This window comes from Dicentrarchus labrax, unplaced genomic scaffold, assembly GCF_905237075.1.
Source record: "Dicentrarchus labrax unplaced genomic scaffold, dlabrax2021, whole genome shotgun sequence".
NCBI classification, from domain to species: domain Eukaryota; kingdom Metazoa; phylum Chordata; class Actinopteri; family Moronidae; genus Dicentrarchus; species Dicentrarchus labrax.
In genome coordinates, this window is record NW_026136710.1 from 15,794,818 (window position 1) to 15,816,122 (window position 21,305).

Genomic DNA, 21,305 nt, shown 5'->3' on the forward strand with positions numbered 1-21,305 from the left:
TTAGGAAGCAAAAAGGTATTTATCATCTGATAAAATAATAATTATATCATCTGAAAAAAGGTGGTATTCTATATTCAAGCTTTCTCATAGCATCAAGTATTTTCACTGCCCGTATTATTTGATATGGACCAAATAAGATGTTCTGGTCCCCCATTGTCCTGTTTCAGCCACAGATAGTGTATCTGTATCTGTCTGTCTGTCTGTCTGTCTGTCTACCTGCAGTATAAGGCCACAAGGTGGAAGCATAGATCACCTCTTCCTCTCTCTCTCTCTCTCTCTCTCTCTCTCTCTCTCTCTGTCTCTCTCTCTCCATCCCAATGGCACGAGGCGGACTGTAGTCCAGTGTCACTCACTTGCAGCTCGTGCAGATCGGACTCTTCGGGCACGCGGCATTTGTTTCCCTTCCTCAGTTCAGTGGGAGCATGAGCGCCGGCAGCACGCACTGAGGCGCCCGGGTCGGAGCAACGGAGGCGCGGAGCCCGGCACAGGTGAGCGTGTGGATGTGACATTTCTTTAGAAAAGTTTGACAGATAGAAAGAAGAAAGGTGGAAGGAGGAGATAGGGAATTTCAGCTTGCAGAGTTGAACTGGAAACACACCGCTACTGTCCAGCAAATATGACTCAGAATAAGTAAAATTGAGAGCACTATTTTATCTGATTAGTTGCTTGTAAGAGACAGTTCACAGTGTTTTATCACCAACCAGGTCCTGCATTCTTCTAATCATCACATGTAGTTATTTAAAGTATAGTTATTAGCGAATGGTGGCAAGTTTGAGAGGGGAATTCAGCTACTCTTCTTCCTCCTCCTTGTTTAATATGCAGTCATCAAATGCGTGGCTCTTTATCATTTTAAAATCATCTTTAATTTCTTGAGTCAGTCATAGGCCTAATCACTACTATGTTTAATGCAGTTTATGGATGACTATTTTTCATGTTTATATACAGTTTCATGAATTACTATATATATAAAAACATATATCAACCTACTTGTAAACAGAAAGACTATTGAATTTGATGGTCATTATAATTAGGCTTACTTGGTTTTTCCCTCTAACACTTACTGCACATCAGTTTTATACTATCAGTGTGTAAACTATGAATTTACCTATTGCATTAGCTGATGCCCCTAATATCACCACTTGTAGTGGTACTATTTCTTATTTTCATTAAGTAACAACACATGTAAATGTACAGTTGCTGAGACTTCAATACAGACAGATATATTTAAACTGTCAATGGGCTGTACAGGCAGAAAGTGTAAACACAGGTACAAATTCTGAGATGATTAACCCCAGAATAAGTGCTTAATCTTTAGTGGAACTTTAAGTCTTATCACTTGTTTTATGGGAGGTGTGTCCATCTGAGAGTACGGATGGGTAAACATACAGTAGATGTGCGTAATAGGTGAAAAAAACAGCAGTTCTCAGGGGGACAAGAGGAGGAGAGTTCAGGGGCATCTGCCTAGTCACTCCTGGGTCTGTTGGTCCACGGAAGATTAGTAAGAGTTTGTTTCACGTCAGCGTCTCTAAAAATGTTTGCTGGCTGTCAGGACACATGAAAAGGTCTGCCGTTGTTCAATTATCCCGAACACAGTGAACTGATTGCTGACATTTCATCGCAGACCTGCTCGCGTTTCTCCATCCTTGTTACTTTATTACAGTGTAGTTTCTCTATTGGAACCTGACCCCACACACACACACACACCCACCACACACACACAACCTAATACTGTATCCACAAAGAAGCTCATGTATACATACACATGCCATGTATTGATGCAAATGCACTTCAGCAGGGGCAGGCTGCTGCTGCTGCTGTATATTTGGCTGCTTTTCAATTGATTAAGCTTTTAATTGACTGTAAACATTGTAATAGTGCCGTACAACAGTAACTGCCCTGATACACTGTAGATTGCACTGTTTACACTATGTGAGCATGTGTGTGTGTTTGTCTTTGAGAGGAGATAAAGGGAGGGATCAAAACAGAGAAAGGCTGAGCGGCAGTTTTTTGACAAGTTGTGAAAAGCAATTTTGAATTCTGGGAAATATAAGACTGTAATGTCTCCAAGTAGACTGACATTCAAATATTGTAATATTCTAGGTAGTAAAGTGGCAAGTGGACAAACATTTATCTCTAAGTCTGGTTTTGTGTTTTTTAAGTTCTTTAAACCTTAGGCAACCAGCCTTAAATCTAACACTAATTTACTGAAAACAAAAATAGAGTTTGTTATTTGTTTTCTCAGCGTACATCTGTCTTAAAATATCCTTCAGCTTACCATTAGGCGACTAATATAGAAATGTTGGCTCCAATTTACACAAATACACGTCACACACGTCCTGTTGTAGTGAGACATGCAGATAGATAACAACTGTCAACAAGAATGTTGGCAATAAGAACGAGCCAGAAGAAGAAGATTATGTATTAATAATGTGCATACTAAGCCCAGTATCCCTAGGAATTACGTCCCTATTGGATGGTTCCACACATTGCAATTCACATTCAGTGCCAATGCAGAAAGGGCATTTTCTATACCTCTGTTTTGAAAATAAACTTCTAAGTAAGTTCAGTGTCAAAATAACCGATTACTGACAAACATTGTCTGTTTTTTGGAGAACATTGATTGAACATTGATTGCAGACGATCAATTTGTGAGATTTCATCCAGCACGTTGTTTTCATGAAGGATGAGGCAATTTGGGATATAATAGGTATTTGGCTAGTGAAATGGCAGATGTGGACAGTGGATTTAGTGTCTCATTCACTGATCTCACTTGAAATATTTCCCATTTCAGTGATGTAATCAAACAAAATCAAAATGACATGGCAGCTCAACAAGACTACCATGATAACCCACAGCCCATAGCCTGCAGTCTTTGCTAAAGCATAAAGTATTACAGATATTAAGAGTGGATGAATTATATAATGTTGGACTAAAACATGTCCGAGCTATCACATGGGATGCAGCATTTTCAAATAAGGCTGATTCGCTGGTGTCATCCAATAGCAATTCCCTAGGCCACTGTTTAAATCCCCTCTCTGGTAATAAATCACTTTCCCTTGACATGGCCCCTATTCTCAGTAAATGTTGTCCCAACCAGCATTAGCTTGCCAACATCCTTTGGCTTGTCCACATGTACAAAACATATTACAAGTAGTCCACACTGTGAAATCCTTTAAACACACAGCATTGGTCCTATTCAGTATTGAGAATAAGCAATAGAAGAATTAATAGATCCTCATTACTCATCTTCCCTAAAGTTGTTTCCCAGGAATAAATAGTCCCAACTGTATAACTCCTGGCTGCATCTGGGAAGAAGACAAAATAAATAAAAGTCCATTTGTGAAAACAAGCAGTCATGCTGATTCCCCAGCATTAAACATGTATTATTATTTATTTATCAAAAGTTGAATCTGGAAAAAATTTTAATTAGATTTTGATTATCGTAGAAGAAAATAAGCAGGCCTGCCTTATCCAAAAAATGAAACCCTAAGCAAGGCACAAATCCAAAACTGGCTAGCAGCCCTTAAGCAGACTGATATCCCTGGCCACTTTTCAGGTATGAGCATCTGTAAATGAATCAGGCAGGTGAAACAAACTGGTGTTGAGAGACAGCGAATGTACTCAAGTAACCTGCCCCTGGCAAATGAAGGCAAAACAGTTTATTAGTCACAGAGAAGGTGATTTTGGGTGTCAGCCCTGATCTCTGTCTCTACCAGAAATAGTTAACTTCTTGCCCACTGTGCTGTCCTTATTAGCTACTCCCTGTAGACATTTACGAGAGAGCCACCTCCTTCAGGCTAATTTTAGGCCATCTGTACCAATGCCAACTCATTAGCCTGATTCCCAGGGCAAGCCAGGCCTTATTCATTATCAGCGTCACCTCACCCAAAGCAACACATCCGTCTATACTTTTTGCCTCTTTGTTATCAATGGAGATAAGTTATCTTACGTTATGGGCAGTAGTAAATTCAACATAATGCTGTCAATATTGATATAAGTTCTTTGTTTTGGGTCTATTGCGATACAGTATGGAAATAATATATATCTTCTGTAGGATAATTACCCAGTTTTGTGTGTCATGTGGAAGTCATTCAGGCTTCTCTCTCCTTTATGCTCTTAAAGGCTATATCAGAGCTTATTAGAGAGCCATTTAGAGCTGTTTATTTTGTCCCATATGAAAAAACAAGTGTAACCCCACCCACTGAGATACACCTACACCTGTGCTAGTGCTTGCAGGTCTTGGCGTAGAAATGAGAAATGTGACATTGCTTTAGCAATACTCTTGGAAGCCAGAATGTTTGTTTAATAGGTTGAATGTTTTTGGCTGATGTATGACAGACTATGACAGCTATTTTTGTATCACTTTTACAATCCAAAAAGGGATACAAGGTAGTGCTGATTGATTCATTCATGCATCAATTTAGACTGAACTGAAGTTAACTTTATTTTTCGCAGTCCCTCTCTGCATTGTACCAGCGTAGTGAACAGGGGTTTCTCACTTGACTAATAAGAACGTGCGCTTGTGTCATCAAGAAGTGAGTTGACATGTCTGTGAGGTGAACAGCTGCTTAACGGTGAATAAGCGTCAGGCGTTCTGCAGACCCCCTGAAGCCAAAACTGCTAGCATTGACTGAACCCCAACTGTCAGAAAATGTCCAGCTTCTCCCCGATGTGCTGATGTTCGTCTGTCAGTCTCCAGTTTGCTTGATGCTTCTTTGTCATTCTCTGACTTTGTCGTGTTTGAGCACAGGCCGGGTTTTATATTTTACATACTACTGAACAAACACAGAGCTCAGTTCCTCCAAAGCGTCCAGCTGTCATTGTGTGCAGAAGTGAGACCCTTTGGCTACTAGCCCACCACAGTGATTTAGCTGTTAGTATGTTTATCTTTGAATGTGACTTGCGTTATTACATTCCAAGCATGTGTTGGAAAGTCCTAAATCATTGTTGGCCATCTATTTCTCCTACAAGTTACTTAATGAAAGAAGCAGGTAGAAGAATGACAGTGTAGGGTTTCTCTTCTAGAGGAACAAGGGAGACTTTTCTTCTTCTTTTTTCTGTTTGGATAGTTCATGAGTTGAATGAGACCTTTTATACCGTGAGATGAGATTACTTTAAACAGTCTGTTGCACATCCTGTTTAGTGCTGGACGAAAGTTACAGTACAAGAATTGTAAAATGTGTAGATAAGAGTTTTATTTGAATAATTGAACTTAAATATGTTGAAATGTCATGCAAAGCATTAAGTTAACCATTACAAATCTGAAAGAGTTAACAAAGAGGGACTGGCAACATTTTAAATAGCTGCTTTTAGCATTTATATTATTGGATCTGGCTTGAAATCTTTATATTTTTTTTCTTTTTTTATTGATTGGCATATACTTTTTTCCTTGAATGTATTTTAAGCACAATTTCCCAGCAGCAGTGTGTGTGCAGGAGGAGATATTGATGTGGACTGTGGTGCTATGAGAAAGTGGAAAACTGATCAGTCCTAACTAAATCCATGGGGAGGCACAGACTGGGTGATGGCCTGGGTAGATGCTTTATTTCCACACCCTGCCTGTCTTTCACATTTGTGCACATGTAGCTGTGTGTGTGTGTGTGTGTGTGTGTGGTGTGTGTGTGTGTGTGTGTGTGTGTGTGTGTGTGTGTGTGTGTGGATGGACTTCCATGCACATGTTTGTGTGTCATTCACTTTATTCTGTAGTCATTCTCCGTTTACCCCCATCATCCAGTGAGCTGGCACCCTTATTGTGACGAGCCCAGCACGCTCAATTACCCGCTCACAACCCATTACCCTCACCCACACAGCTTTATTCAGAAGACACGCTCCATCCACTCAGAGTTGCATCTTGCTCATGCGTGCAGCGGGCTAGTGTGTTTTAGTGCATCCATGTGAGCGCATGGAAAAGTCAGTGCTTCTTCACTAAAGGAGAAAATGAGAAAAAATTAAGGGTTTTTGAATATTCAGTAATTGTAGGCAGCACTATTGATTTGAGGATAGGTTTGAGGCTTTGTTCAACCTTGTTGGAGCAGCAGACTCTTTTTGCTGCACAGTACGTGTGCGAATGATTAAAATGTTGACTTGTTGATTCCCTTTAGTTGTTACCTACTACTCTTCCTGGGGTCCATATTAAGAAAATACAGTATAATCACATGCAGTCATGTTCACATGCAGGAGTGGATTGTAGATGATGGAAAAAATTATTTCTGTATTTCAAAATTCCGATTTATTAGAAATTATGTGATGAATGGAAGGAATGGAAGGCTTATTACCAGTATTAATATCCTCAGTCCTATTAGTGTTATCAGTCTTCACAGTTTATTTATTCAAGTTAAGAAAAGACAATGTCCTTAGTCAAATTAAGTGAAATTGAAGGAATTGGGGGTGGCTCTTTTCTGACATTATGTCTGAGCTTTAAGTGTTTGTCATAGTAAACAAAACTCTATTGAGTTTACATAACTTGGGATAACTCTTTTTTATTTTAGCTGCTAAATATGGTTTTTAAACTGGAAAAAGTGTCTTCAGATGCTGCCTGGTCATTCAGCTGCTTCTTATACAGATTAGTAGTTGATTGAAACCCACTAGATTAACTGTCCTGTTTGCACATCATATACCGCATTTACAGAGCTTATGAGCAAAAGTTGTCATGTATTTGTTCTAATCTAATCTTTTTTTCCCCTTTTGGTTTGAGATAATGAGTTAATGCTCAGCAGTCTTTATTATTCATTACAGCAACTATTCCAGGCCGACGGCGCACAAGGTTGTGAGTTCAAGGTGCGCTGCTGTCACCACAGAAACATTCCTCGCCCTGCACCTATAGATTAATTATTGTGTCCATTTTTAGTGACTAATATAACAGCAGTAATTAGTTAAGTTCTCTGGTAGATTTTTTTCTTGGGGAAAAAAACATTCCTGCTTTATGTTGAGGAAGATTTGGGCAGTAATGCATTACTTAAAGACACTTTAGAGTAATGTGGTTACTTTTCCAGCAACGAGTAGGGTGAGGTACAGGTAGCACAGGAAACAGGTAAAGCTCTGTTAATTCAACAGTTTGGGAGTCGCTTGTTCGCTGTCTGACCAGGAGTTTTATGGAGAGATGGTACCAGTTTGGTCTCTCTGTGTCCAGTGGAGAGACTGGTTCAGAAAATGTTAGCTTGGTGTGGGGTCTGCAGGTGTGAGGAAGCAGCCAGCCTCCAACAAAAGAGGAGAAATGCGCCTTCTGGTAACTCCAAGTTGTATTTATTTGTTGTGTGTTCTTAGCCAGCTTGCCAACATCAGCCAAAAATCAATCAGTTGTTTAAGCTGTGGGGTGTGTGAACCCTCTGCAACTTTACTGTCAGGATGGGACCTCTGCAGTGTTTTATATTTCTACACGTTTACTACAGAAGATTTGATGAGTTTCTCTGTGTGTGTTTGTGTGTGTGTGTGTGTGTGTGTGTGTGTGTGAGAGAGAGAGAGAGAGGTTTTGAAGTTTAAATGTGGTAGTTGCCTTCCTCGGGTAAACACAATGTGCAGCTGTGTAACAAAGTAATGCAAATAGCCTAATGTATCTAATTATTTCCGCTATTGAGTAATTAATATAGTGTTTTCTACTTACTTTTTCGATTACTAATGTGTAATGAGCAATCGATTACATTTTTCAAATAACCTGCCCTACACTGGAACTTGGTCGCTAGCAAGAGCATTGACAGGTGATCCCTGGGCATTGCAGTGAAGAAAAGCATTTACAAGCGCTGAGTAACAAAGATGGAGACATAAAAACAAGCCCTGTACTGTAGCCCACCACTTAAAATTGTTTTTCCACAGATGGTATTTAGTGACTTTCAGTACATTCTAAATGCTCTTTCCACTGGAGATTTAAGATTATAATGTGCATTGGCTGTAGTCTTAGAGTTAAGTGTCACATGGTCCTACTGAAGAGGCATTTGCAACCGTGCAAAATAGGGACCATGTGTTGGATGTGTTCCAAGTGTGTTGGTGTGAAGAGCTTGCTGACTTGCTGAGTGTGTGAAGCGCCTTTATTCATAATGCAATATGACCTGAATATCAATTTGTTTTTTTAAAGTTTCAAGAGACATGAAGCAGATTCTGTTTTCACTGAAGTATGTGAAAGTGGCGAGGTTTTGATCCCAGTGAGTTGGGAGGAAGTTTTAGGGATTAGGAACACTCTAAAAATATTACTTTATGAAAGGTTTACTTTGGTTGCCCATTACAGTTCTTTTTTCACCTATTTCTCTAATGCTGTAAGCACTTTGCATGTTCCGAAAGGTGGAAAATGAAGGCAGTAGGGAAAGAGTGCAAATAAGTGGCAGCATCTGTGGGAAAGGTATAGTCCTGGTTACTGAAGCGGTCACGCCTGTGGTTTCTCCTTTGACTTTCCTCAGTTGGGGACCAGTTAGGAGCAAGCTGATGAGCTAAATTTGAACTTGTGCAAGGTGTCTGGATGGTTCTTTAAAGACTCATTTAATTCTTAGGAACAAACACATTGGGCTTCTGTGCGAGGCTCCAAGTGCATTTGGAAAAAGAAGCTCGGCTTTCAGTGTTGTTTGCAGATCTAACATTTGAGTAAATAACACCTCCACCTTGTCCTAATCATGCCACCCATTAACATTTGGCAAATGATTAAAGACACACTCCAAAAATATTGACAGACCTAAAAGAAAAGGCGCAAGGGCTTTTCTTTTTTGTGTCCTAAGTTCATAGTAGAAAATGTACACACTCACAATAACAGCAAACTAGACCAGAGTCCAATGCAGTTTTACAGAACAGCTTGAGGAGTGCTTATTTTCGTGACAGTCGTGATCTTACTGTGCCGTTGCTTTCACGCTCTCCTCCTTCACAAACTGCATGCATGAAGCATACATGTAGGAATCACCAAATTAAGTTTTATTATCGTCAAAAAATCCCATAAAAAGACCAAAACCAACACTGTGTTAGTCTGTTTCTCAATACTTTAAAACTTCTTTAGTCTATGGAACTCGACCTATTTAAGATTTACATATTCAGTAGGAACCACTGGACTTGGTTCCTTTTTAAAAACATAAATATATAATTTCATTATATACAAGGCTAAATTATTTCCTAAAGCAGCTGGACGGTGTATTTGGTACTCAAAATCAACTGCAGTGGCCATGTTCATGGTAATGAAACATCACCCGATGTAACAGCGTTGCTCGTTGATGTGTTTTGATTAATTATTATTTAATTGTTCTTTGACACTGGAGTTCGGTGGAGAGGAATATGCTAGAAAAACATAAAGACGTATCTTTTCGAATTCCGCCTGATCAGCAGCTACTGCACAGCCACTACACTCACTTTATAGCACAGCTTCTGGCGAGAGCATCTGCGGCTGCCACGGCAGTAGTTTGTTTAAGAGCCAGCCATCCTTAATCAAACATTTAAAATTACAAGAGGACAGTCTGCAGAGCATGATACCTCTCAGTCTCCTTGGCAACAGGACCAAAGACGACTCCTCCACATACAAACAAACAAATGTGCATATGAACACACACACACACACACACACACACACACACACACACACACACACACACACACAGTTCAGCCCTCTCACAATCCTTGGTGTGATATTATGTGAGAATTATTTACTTCCCACCTGACAAGAAAACAAGTGAGTGGAGAGTTAAAGAGAGTTCAACTTTGCTGCGTTTGTTGTTTTAACAGTCATACAGTGGTCACCACACACTACTGCTTTATCAGATTAATATGTTTAAAACTTTTGTTACATGCATAAATGATTTCATCACACACTCGCGAGCACGTTGTTGAGAGTCAGCACATTGCAAATTATTCATCTTTGGATTTTTTTTTTGCACTTGCTGAAAAACCATTGTTTATGTAGTGTGAAATTTTGCTTGTGTGTGTGTGTGCAGGTTTTGTGTGGCATAAAGTGCAATAACAATGGTCACATGAATGATTAGAAAACAGGGTTACAGAGGAGGAATAAAGAGGGAGTGAGGAGTGCTTTGTGCCCAGAAAAGGAGGAAATACTCAAGTCCTGATGTAAAAGTAAAAATAGCCTAATAGAGTGATTCCATGTAAAAGTATTCAAGTGCAAGCAAAGAAATAAGGGTGCTTTGGTATCGTAAGGATTGCCTAACATCTCAGAGTGTTTTCACTGACCTCATGACACACTTATTGAGAGTTGGAGGCTGATGTGCTGTATGTAAAATAGTCCTTTGGCAGACGTAATTAAAAACATAATGAATGACTTCTTGTCCATGTTCCTTCTTCATGGATGTCTTATTTTTAAAATAATGTCCGCATTCTCAATTAAACACTCTTACACCTTTTAACAATTCCTGTTGACACTGACCGTCAACAGGAATTGAGTGATGTGGTGGCATGGCTGGTCTGATTATGATGTTATAGCATCAGGAGGAAACTACATCTCCTATGAGATGTCTTTGACAGAAACATAAACTTTGTCTTGAATCAAGCAGAGTCAGTTATTCAGACATGCATCAGGTAGGCAGTTTGTGCAGCCCTGTAGATCAGGAAGTTTCCCAGATGGCGAGTGAGCATCTTCTAATTACAGCTCTCATCAGATGAGTCAGTCAGTCCTCCTACATCGTCTGTCTGCCTGTTTGTTTTTGTTTATCAGTCAGTCCACATCTATCTGTTTATCAAATATTGCTTTCCAACAGTATTTCATTAACAAATATACATATATATACAATCATATAGCTGGGTTAATGTCTTGACTTGAACTGATCTTTGTTATTAGCCTTTGCTCCTCCTGACTTGAGATGGCTCATATTGCTGGTTTGTTCACTTTTTAAAAGTGAAGGCAGTTGTTAAAATTATGCTGAAGCCAATGACAGTGCCAGCAAGTTGACTCCAGCAGGGCAATGTGTGTGTGTTCTTTCATACGCCACAGATCCATGCCACTGCAGTGACTTTTGGCTCTGCCCACTGGGATTTTCAGCCAGTGAGATTATTTATTTCTTTTTCCAGAGCAGCACTACCTCAATCTGTATGTCTGCCTGTTTCTTTTTTAGGCATAATAGTGGTGTGGCTATATGCATGCCAATGTTGCTCTGTCAGTCTACTGCTTTGGCCCAAATTGAAATATCAGTAACAATAACTTTTGGATGCATTTCTTGAAATTTGATTGGATCATGGTGCTACATTTTGTACTGACATTCATGGTTACCAGAGGATGAATCCTACTGACTTTTACTTTAGTGCCACTGTGAGTTTCAGATTTATGGTTATAGATCAAATGTTTCAGCAGCTATTGGATGGTCTTCTACACCAAGAACAATAACTATAACAACAACTATGAATATATTCTAAAAATCTTTCTAACTCAAGTGGGAGTCCACTACGCGACTATAATGACGACAGTGGCAAAGGATATCGTTGGGATCACTTTAAGAGCAATTTGATGAACAATATTGTTGTATACGACTTATTAAACACTTATATTACCATACATCACTTTACATAACATAATTTTACCTATCAGCCTTCTGAAGTTAGTCCTCTATTTATTTATTTTTATTTTTTACCAAAGTATGAGTTAGGTTTGTTTTCAAAGGACTACAGCTCTCATAACAGAGTGTTGGATTCTCCTAACTCCTCCTGCATTGGAAAACAGTGTGAACCCATATCCTTCTGATTTCCTTTTTGTTTCTGTACAGCAGTAATAGGTCATCGATATACTTTTTCCTATTAAGTTGCTGACATAGCTGGACCGTGCAATGAGTGCTTGGGGGTGCTGTTTACACAATGTTATCATTCATCAATGTGGAGGATCACTTGGTTATAGTTATAGTTATTGCTGTGGAGAGGTTTAGTCTGTTTTCTCTCTCCATTTACACTGATGCCATTCAATCAGCTTTACTGATATGATGCACAGTATAGTTTTAGTATATATTTCTAAGGCTTTGATCATAGTCAATGGTGATGACAGTAAGAATGAGGATTAAAAAATGAATACAACCAAAATAAAGTTGATTTTTTTATAGTAATAATGACAATAATAACTATGGGTTAGGCAGGACACAAAATAGGGGAAAAGTAACCTAGTCTCTTCCTGCTCACTGCTCTCCAGAGTTCATTCTGTTCAGTTCAACTTCGTGTCAGTCAGATGTGAAATGGACACGGTGAGCTGTGAAACCACGCCTCCCTGGACACACATCACACAGGAGAACCACAGCAACCTGTCATAAACACGGCTCCCCTACCTTCTCGCTCTCTTTTTTCTGTCTCCCTTCTTTTTTTCATATCGTTGAAATTCAGATTGAGCAAATATTTTTTCATTCCTTAGATTCCGAAGTGTGAGTAACTGAGTGAGCAACTGAGTACGGTAGTGGGTAGTGTTAGTTTTGTTGTTCAGTGATGATTCCTGTGTGTGAGGGAGAGCAAGAAGATAATGCTGCAGTTTCATTTAGGGACCATTTAAGATGCAAACAGTAATCATTTTTAGTCATTTTACAGTATGCTATTGGAAACTGGGTTTATAATGAGAATGCCAAGCTGAATGAACAACATCCAATCTGTGCACCATTGTTGAGCGGAATTATTCCTTCAGCAACTTGACATTTAATTATATTTACTGTTTGTATAATCAGTGTTTTTGTATCCTAATCATGGATGCGGGTACAGGCCCAAATGCCCATGGGGTCATGGGCCCCTACAGGCCTCAGTGCACTTAAAATTAGGTGCTTGTTACCTCTTATAACATTTGTTTAATGGCCAGGTGTGTGGAGGTATGGAAGTGAGTGGGATTTCTACTTTCTTGAGCTCTCTTTGTCCATCATTCCCAAGAACGGCTTCAGTCACTTCTCATATGTATCATGGAGTGCAACACAATGAATGCCTTAAAGTAGAGACTGATTTGGATTCTAAAGTAAATGTTTGGCTTGGTCAACTTCTCTGCATGCTTGCTAACTAGCTCTAACAGACTTTAAACAGCAGCATGTGGCGTTCACTTGACATCCAAAGATGGCGGTAGCATTTTATAATCTGTCCATGGTCCTTTATGTGTTCAGAAAGTGAACTTAATGTCTTTCTTCCCCTTGTACATACAGATAATATGTTTGCTCTTCAGCCAAGTACAGTGACACTTTATTGTAATCTATCTGGTTTGTGTCCTTCCTGTGCTCCCCTCGAGGAAGTCGTTGATAGAAACACCCTGAACTTTCCTTGTCACCTCTGTTTTGATTTCAATTTCAGCTCAATTTTCAAGACATTCAACCCCCCCCCCACACACTATATTTTCACAACCCAATGAATGTTATGTACATATGTCTTACATAAAAGTCTGGCCAAGTCAGAACTGGAGAAGCTGTTGACTAGTTCAGGGGTTCTCGGCAGCTTCACTGGAAACGAAGCAAATCCAGTCCAGTCTCGCAGAACCGTACTGTAACTGCCTTTATTCTGAATTGACTCAAATGACTCTTACATGAAATAAAGGGATAAGTTAATTTCAACTTACATCAAAGCCTTACAACCAACACTGCACCGACAGAGAGTTGAGAATTACCGGACTACATGATACGCAGACGTGAACTGTAAATGGTGATCTGCCTGCAGGAAGTAGGTATTGTTGACAGGATCGCCGGCTGTCAGGTGATGATATTGACCCTCGAGTGCAATAAGAGCAGGCAGCCATCATAAAAAGGCAGAGACGCAGCAGATGTTGTAATAGGTGCTTAAAGGTGATAACAACTCTACTGATGAGGCTCTGTGCTGTTCCTCAGATACTTACTGTAAGATGACTCACAGTATGACTCCAGTCATTTTCAACCTTTTTTGTATATATAGACAGTATAACAGTACTTATATGTGTCTTGCCTGAGTGCAATAGAATTCTGTATATAGTTTTATAATCACATTTAATGAATGGCAATGGCAATGTTCTGTAGTTCACTTGTATGTCCAGACAAAAATATGTCAACAACTAAAGATGGATTGCCATGAAACTTCGTACAGACATTCAAAGGCCCCAGAGGATGAATCCTACCAACTTTGTGATCCACAACATCGTCTTTAGCACCACCGTGAGGTTGACATTTGTGGTTCAGAATGAAATATCATGACAATTATTGGGTAGCCGTCAGAGAAAGCAAAGATGTTAAAAAGATATGGCTTTGTTCTCTTTGGGTTGACTTCTTGATCGTCCATTGATCCCATTGGCCTTAATTAGAGAGCTGGAATTAGCCAATCAAACACTTAAGAAGCTGCATACTGATATGAATCAGAAGTTATTGACTTGACGGAACAAAAGTAAAACAGGGCCCACATGGACAATGACCCAGAGTTAATAACATAACCTCCCTCGTCTGTTTGTAAACTAACTGTCCTCTCTGCACCTCAGGCTTTTGTTAGTAAAACCAATATGTTTACCTTATTTACCAGGTTAAATAAGGGCTGCAGGGTCAGACAGACTGTCCTTCAGCAGGGACAATGATGATCTACTGAATCTCTACCTGCCCCAAAGGTGCTGTTCAGGAGCTCATATCTGACCTTTGACCTCCCTTGACAGGGGGATAAGAAAAACAGAATTTCCCTTGTGGCACTCACTAAAGCATGGTGTTATTATTGCATTACAAAGACAAACTAACATGCTGATGGAATCTGGCAGAAACAGCTGCTGCCTGTTGCTGCCTGTTTGTCTTATAATATCACACGCTCTCAAGCTGTGATCCAGTTACTTATTTGAGGCACAAATACCACATTTTTGGCGCCTTAATGTTGCCACAAGACAGACAAACATCAAGAAATCCAGCCCATTTGTACACGCAAGCTGGCTACTATTTTCGGAAAAATGCAGACTTACTGCAAGAGCCAGCACAATTCCACAATTGTGTGTGTGTGTGTGTCTTGACAGGGCCAGAGCATGGGGTGAAAAGGACCATCCTCTGCTGACCTCAATGCAGATGACCAGTGATGGCCACAGCATCACCTCGACAGTAAGCCATAAATTCAAACTCATTATTAACCAGTTTACAAATTACAAATCCCAAACCAGTTCTGTAAAATATTAGCTTTTTAAAACATGGTTAATTTATTTCACTATCATTGCTTTCTAGTGAATCTCTCTCTAAACATAAAATTCATTTTGTAGTTTGCCTTATTTAAGTACTAATTGCTACTAATTTCTATGTAGGTGTGGCTTCCTACTTAATTAAAGAGACCATCCTCAGTGACACAATTGGGGTTATTTGTGCAAAACCAATGTTTATGTTCAGTTGTAAAATATGAAGTTGATGTCTCCATCTGCCGCATGTCTTTCCTCACTATCTATACTATCTACTATCGATACTAATAATATTATCTACCCTAGATAATCTGATATATGAGCAATTTCAAAAGGCTTTTCTTTTGTTTTTTTGCAGTTTGTTGGATGACGTAATAAACACAGAACAACAACAACAGGAACAACAGCAGCAGCAGGAATTCCTGAGCTCGCTGGAGACTATCGTTCTCACCATCTTTCTCTCCATTATTATCATTATGACAGTGTTTGGAAACCTGCTGGTCATGGTGGCACTCTGCAAGGACAGACATTTACGGTGAGTCCAATCTGGCTTTAAAGTCCCAGTGAAATTCAGCCATCTGAATCCGTACAACACGACAAACCTCAAGGTTCCCTCTGTAACGTGAACAAGTTTAAGTCCTCTAATAGCTGCCTGTAAGGTAAGAAATTGTTTTAAAAATTGTGTGGTATACGTTGGAAATTCAAATGTGACTTAAATGAGACAAGCACAGCAAAAACAAAGAGATAAAGAATTTGTTGTCTGCAATTTGTATTGAATACACACATGTTCCTGTAAGGAAACTGTGTTAAAAAATGCAACATGCATCAATAACAAAGCTAGTATTGTTTCTGTCATAAAACTGTCATAGAGCTGCACATGTGTTGGCAAATCAGGTTGAGATGAGTTTCAGTTTTTTCAACGTTTAAATGAAACCTATTTGGGGTGCTTTTTGAGTACATGTTGTGCAAACCCATCAAATGTCAAAGCACTCGCATTACAGGAAGAAACACTTTCTCTGACTGGACTGGTTAGCTCATCGTACCTTTGACATTTCATGACTTCCCTACAATCAAAGTCAAACTACAAGAAACTGAATTTAAAGTGAAAATTATGATCTATACATTAAATGTTTTCAAAATATATGATTTAATCATTAAAAAAAAATAATTATAATTTCCTAAAATCTTGATCAGTCTTTATTTATCAGTGCAAAACTGGACACATGCCAGTCACTTCATATTTCTGAAAAGTCACACTGACAGTTGGCAGAGCTGTAGCACCTTTAACAGTCAGAGATTCAAGCTTATTATAATCAGGTGAGGCATTATGATACATAACTTTGTTGTCTCCTGTCCTTCCCTCTTAGGAAGAAGAAGACAAACTACTTCATTGTGTCGTTGGCATTTGCTGACTTGCTGGTTGCGCTGGTGGTGATGCCCTTTGCTGCGATCGAGCTGACCACTGGCCACTGGCGGTACGGAGAGATCTTCTGCCTGGTTCGAACGTCTCTGGACGTCTTGTTGACTACAGCATCCATCCTGCACCTCTGCTGCATAGCACTGGACAGGTTTGTGTGTATGAGAGCGATTGCCAGAGGGGAATTGAACCTCATTCATAGATTTTTGACAAATTACATTGCTTATCATACTCTCAGATGTATACTTGGAAGCTAAAAATGCTGTAATTTAATACGCAAATCCAAGACATTGCAAATGAACATAATGAAAACACAATCTACTGATGAAAGATGCACTACAAAGAGAGATTCCCGCAAATAAGTCATACAAAGTCAAATAAAATAAATCAAAATGATAATGAAAGACAATAATAATAAATAATAAATTATTCTGAGTCTCTCAGCTATTTTCCTTAGAGGAAAGAATAATACAGAAGTGTAATAAATTGAATTTTGGGTGGGAGGACTTATTTGGGTGGGTCATTTGGGTATATAAGATATCGCATGATAAATGAGATTGAAAAAGATCATCATCTAATGCCATTTGAAAGCTCAGTAACATGTACACTGTAGTATACAACGTGTGTGTCTGAGTGTGTGTGTGTGTGTGTGTGTGTGTGTGTGTATTATTCCAGGTATTATGCTATCTGCTGCCAGCCGCTGGTCTACAGGCACAAGATGACCCCGATTAGAGTGGCAGTGATGCTCAGCGGCTGCTGGCTCATCCCCACATTCATCTCCTTCCTACCCATCATGCAAAGCTGGAACGCCATCGGCATCGAGGACATTGTAAGTCCTCAATATCTAAGATCAGAAATCAAGGAGGGGGCGAGAGGCAACCCAGTAATGAGCCCAAGAACATCTGCTGGTTACATTCTTATTTTTAAAAATGTATTAAAATTCTGCATCAACAAAACATACTGTATATTTTAAGAAAGTAGCACACTGAAGAGTTCATATACCTCCCTCAAACGCCTAAAGAGAGAGATGTACTTTCTGCAAGGGCAAATGCAGCTTAAACCTTTCCAACCTAATATTCTCTGTTTCTAATAATGTTTCCAATCCCTTGAACAATGACAAGGTAATGCAGTGATCACAAAACAATTCCAGTCCCTGTGGAGGCTCTCTTGCTGCGAGCAAAGACAGCACTTCAACAAGCATTTTCTGCTGGTTTGGATATGTTTTGGCGTAAAGTTATTTCAGAGCTGCCTTGAAATGAGCTGCAGGACTCCCAGAGGCAGACGGGCTAGATGAATTTATTCAGCCAGAGTTAATGAAATACACAGTTCTTTTCTCTGTCTTTCAGGCAGGCAGCATCCAAACAACAATCTTCTGTTTTCAAAAGCTGGCTGGATGTCTTGAAGTCATATATCACAGACAAAATTACATAGAACTTTAAATGACTTATGTCTGTGCACATTTAGGCCAGGTTTTAGTTTATTATTTTATATGTTGTGTGCACGTTTGTCTTTTCTATGGTCACTTGTCTGTTTCTCAAAATTAAATTTCTGTTCTGTCCCAAAAAGGAAGTGTTTGACACTGAAACTTCTTCTCGCTCTAGCTGTCACAAAGCCACAAGAACTAAATCAATAAGTGTGATACAAGTTAAATGATACAGTAGAGTATGTTTGCTTGGTTTGAATTGCGTCTGCACCATTTTAACTAAAGAAAGAATGAGCATCTGCTCCATTGGGGCATGTTGATTTGAAACTGAGAAGTCTGTGCTCACTCTAAGCCTTCACACTAGAAGTACTGAATATGTGTATTATGTGCTTTTAAATGCTTGTAGGATGGGATTTTATTACCCTATTAAACAAAATGACCAGTTTATGACCATGCAGAGCTCTGAGGGTAGTTCATCAGTACACAAGCCCAACTACTAGAGATAGGATAAAATTCACTTTTCAATTTTTCAATTAAGGACAAAGATATGGGCAGTCGGCCAGATTCCACAAAACTTATTTTTTGTAGAAAAGCAACTTATGATTAAAAGCAAAATTTTATGTATAAGTTATTAGTGTTTAGCATATTACTACTTTGTTTAGCCCAGCTTAGCAGCTAAATTAAAAAATCCTTCCTACCTAAAGCTTTCTAATCTCTATCCTGTTTCTTTAATACATACACAAACAGAAAAGTAAAAGTATTTTTGGAACTGAGCTGGGCTAGCAGTTTCTGGCTCCAGCTCAATTATAACTAACTTCAGGTCATGATTCATAATGATGAAAGTCAGTTGCATACAAAGTTGTACTTAAAAGCTTTTTCATAATTTTTTTTCTGACCTTTGTATATTTTTTGATACCCGCAGTCCGTACTAGTCCCCAGTGTAGGTCAACTGATGTCAGATTGTGTACTTCTTAGTAATGCTTTTGTAATTTTTGTGTCTGTGCTCTCCTTTACAGATCGAGGAGAGGCGAGCCTTGGCGGGAGGCTCCAATGACACAAGCTGTGTGTTTCTGGTCAACCGGCCGTACGCCCTGATCTGCTCTGCGGTGGCCTTCTATGTCCCTTTAGCCCTCATGGTCCTGGCCTACCAGCGTATCTACGTCACTGCCATGACCCATGTGCGGCAGATCGAGACACTACAGCGGGCCGGCTCCGCTCCTGTTACTGGGACGGTTCCAATGATCACAGTAAGGTCCTCCACTTCTTCAGATCCACTGGAGCACTACCGCCTCAGGACAACAACAGGTTCCTCCTCAGAGCATACTCCCATAGCAAATAGCCGCATGCGCGTTGAGACTAAAGCAGCAAAGACGCTGGCAATCATAATGGGTTGTTTCTGCCTATGCTGGGCGCCATTCTTCATCACCAACGTGGTGGACCCCTTCATCCATTATTCAGTGCCCTGGCAGCTGTGGACAGCCTGGCTGTGGCTCGGGTACATTAACTCAGGGTTGAACCCTTTCCTGTACGCCTTTCTGAACCGGGCGTTTCGGAGGGCGTTTCTGGTGATTCTCTGCTGTGGAGATGAGCGGTACGCACGGCAAAGGAGCTGCTCCTATGGACCCGCCCACAGAGGGTGCTCAGCTGCGTCGGTCAACGGGACGTCTATGGCACTGAGGTAAACACACAGTAAAGGCAGTCACATTTGTACCAGTCTCTGTGAATATTTGCTCAGTTTTTTAATTTAATACAGTTAAGCCAATGTTGCCTGTTACGGTTCGATTTCCAGTTGGGTTTGGCAACTTTGACGAGGGAATTTGCACATTTGGCCAGTGGAAACAGTGTTGTGCCTTAGTACACTCCAACTATGAAATATTTATTACCTACAGTGGATATACTCACCTCTTTACGATGAGTGCATTGCAGTTTTGTTGGGCTCTTGACACATATGGCTACAGTACTCAGGGTTGTGAGTAAGGGGATGTAAATAGATGTGTGTTTGTCTGCTGTCCTCTCTGTTAAAAGTCCTTTGTCTGTGTATTATCATTATCAGTTTGTGGATACTGCTGGAAACTGGGAATTTCCCCTTGGGGATGAATAAAGTATTAGTGTTACAGATGTCATGAGGACACTGCATTTAAAGATCGGTACAAGGTGACATACTATTTTAATTACTGACTGGCTGCATAGATTAGATTAAATTAGATTGTTGTTGCCATTTGTAAGACATTTAAAATAATTAAAGTAATTTGATATGGTTTCAGTCATCCTGTACAGTAGATCATGGATTGTTGGCCAACACCAGCAGCAGGACAAAATATCACGGTGCGGCCATCATCTTATTTGAATTAAGTCATTTTTTAAAATTTAGGCCATGTGTCATACCCTAATGTGTAAATAATAGATGCGAACATGCTGTGCCGTCTCTAGAAATAAATGTTCATGGGCAGCTGTGGTGTTCTGCAGATGGAACATTTTACCAGAAAAAAGGAAACTGCCTTTAAATTGTGTAAAAGGAATTTAATAGTCAAATCAGTCAACTTTGGAGCATAGTGTGTACTCTATATTGTGAAAATTAGGTCTGCTCATGAGCTGTGTCATGCGCTTTCTATCTTCTCTCCTCAGGGGAAATGGTCTCAGTAACGCTTTAAAAATAAAAGTCAGGCTTTAGACAACTGATTTTGGCACACTCCACGCCGGTATCAGCTGCGGCCGGGGGCATTAAATGTTCGGGTTGTCTTTCTGTACGTCCATTCATTGGTGATACTTTTGAACCAAAGGTCAAAGGTCACTTAGATCTCAAAGGGCCATGACAAATGACGTTTTTTGGACATAACTCATGTAACAGTAATGACATCTTTTATCCAAAAGGTCAAAGGTCAACTTCACTGTGACATCATAATGTCCTGTAAAAACACTTTTTTTTGGCCATTATTCATCACCATAACTCAGGAACAGAGGGGGAGATTGTGACCATATTTCACAGTTGTACACTGAATTGGTGACTCAAAGGTCAAAGGTCATTGTAACCTCAAAATAGGTTTTTAGACCCTAATTTAAGAATGATTGGCTGATTCCAGATTTTACACACGGATGAGTAATCAATAACTAGCACGCCAGCACCATCATCCAGAATTAGCAAATTTTAGCATGCTAACACACCAAACTAACATGGTAAACATTAGCATGTAAATATTGACATCAGCATTTAGCCCAAAGCACATTTGATTCACAAAGCTGATTGCAGGTACTTTTCTGTGACTATTATCCCTGACTTTAAGCTTTTGCCTCTGTGTATTTTGCCTTTGGCCTTAAAAGGCCTCAGTAAAACTCTTACAAAATGCTTGCTGGCTTGAGAGTAAACCTTGCTGTGAAAGATATGAGTCATCTTAAGTCATTTGTCCATGTAGCTTAGACTCATCTGAGGTTCTGAAACTACTTCAGGAGAGGAA

At 39.7% G+C, this 21,305-nt stretch overlaps 1 protein-coding gene across 4 annotated transcripts in view; it reads left to right on the top strand.

Annotated features, from left to right (window-relative positions):
* Positions 1 to 367: 367 nt before the first annotated feature.
* si:dkey-247m21.3 (5-hydroxytryptamine receptor 4) overlaps positions 368 to 21,305 on the top strand; it is a 45,857-nt gene continuing 24,919 nt past the window's right edge. For all 4 annotated transcript variants that reach the window (XM_051412915.1, XM_051412917.1, XM_051412916.1 and 1 more), the window contains exons 1-6: positions 368 to 488; positions 14,864 to 14,945; positions 15,372 to 15,548; positions 16,381 to 16,581; positions 17,106 to 17,259; positions 18,870 to 19,531. In XM_051412915.1, coding sequence (XP_051268875.1) covers positions 14,923 to 14,945; positions 15,372 to 15,548; positions 16,381 to 16,581; positions 17,106 to 17,259; positions 18,870 to 19,531 — 1,217 coding nt within the window. In that variant the 5' untranslated portion in view covers positions 368 to 488; positions 14,864 to 14,922. The remainder of the gene's footprint in view (positions 489 to 14,863; positions 14,946 to 15,371; positions 15,549 to 16,380; positions 16,582 to 17,105; positions 17,260 to 18,869; positions 19,532 to 21,305) is intronic.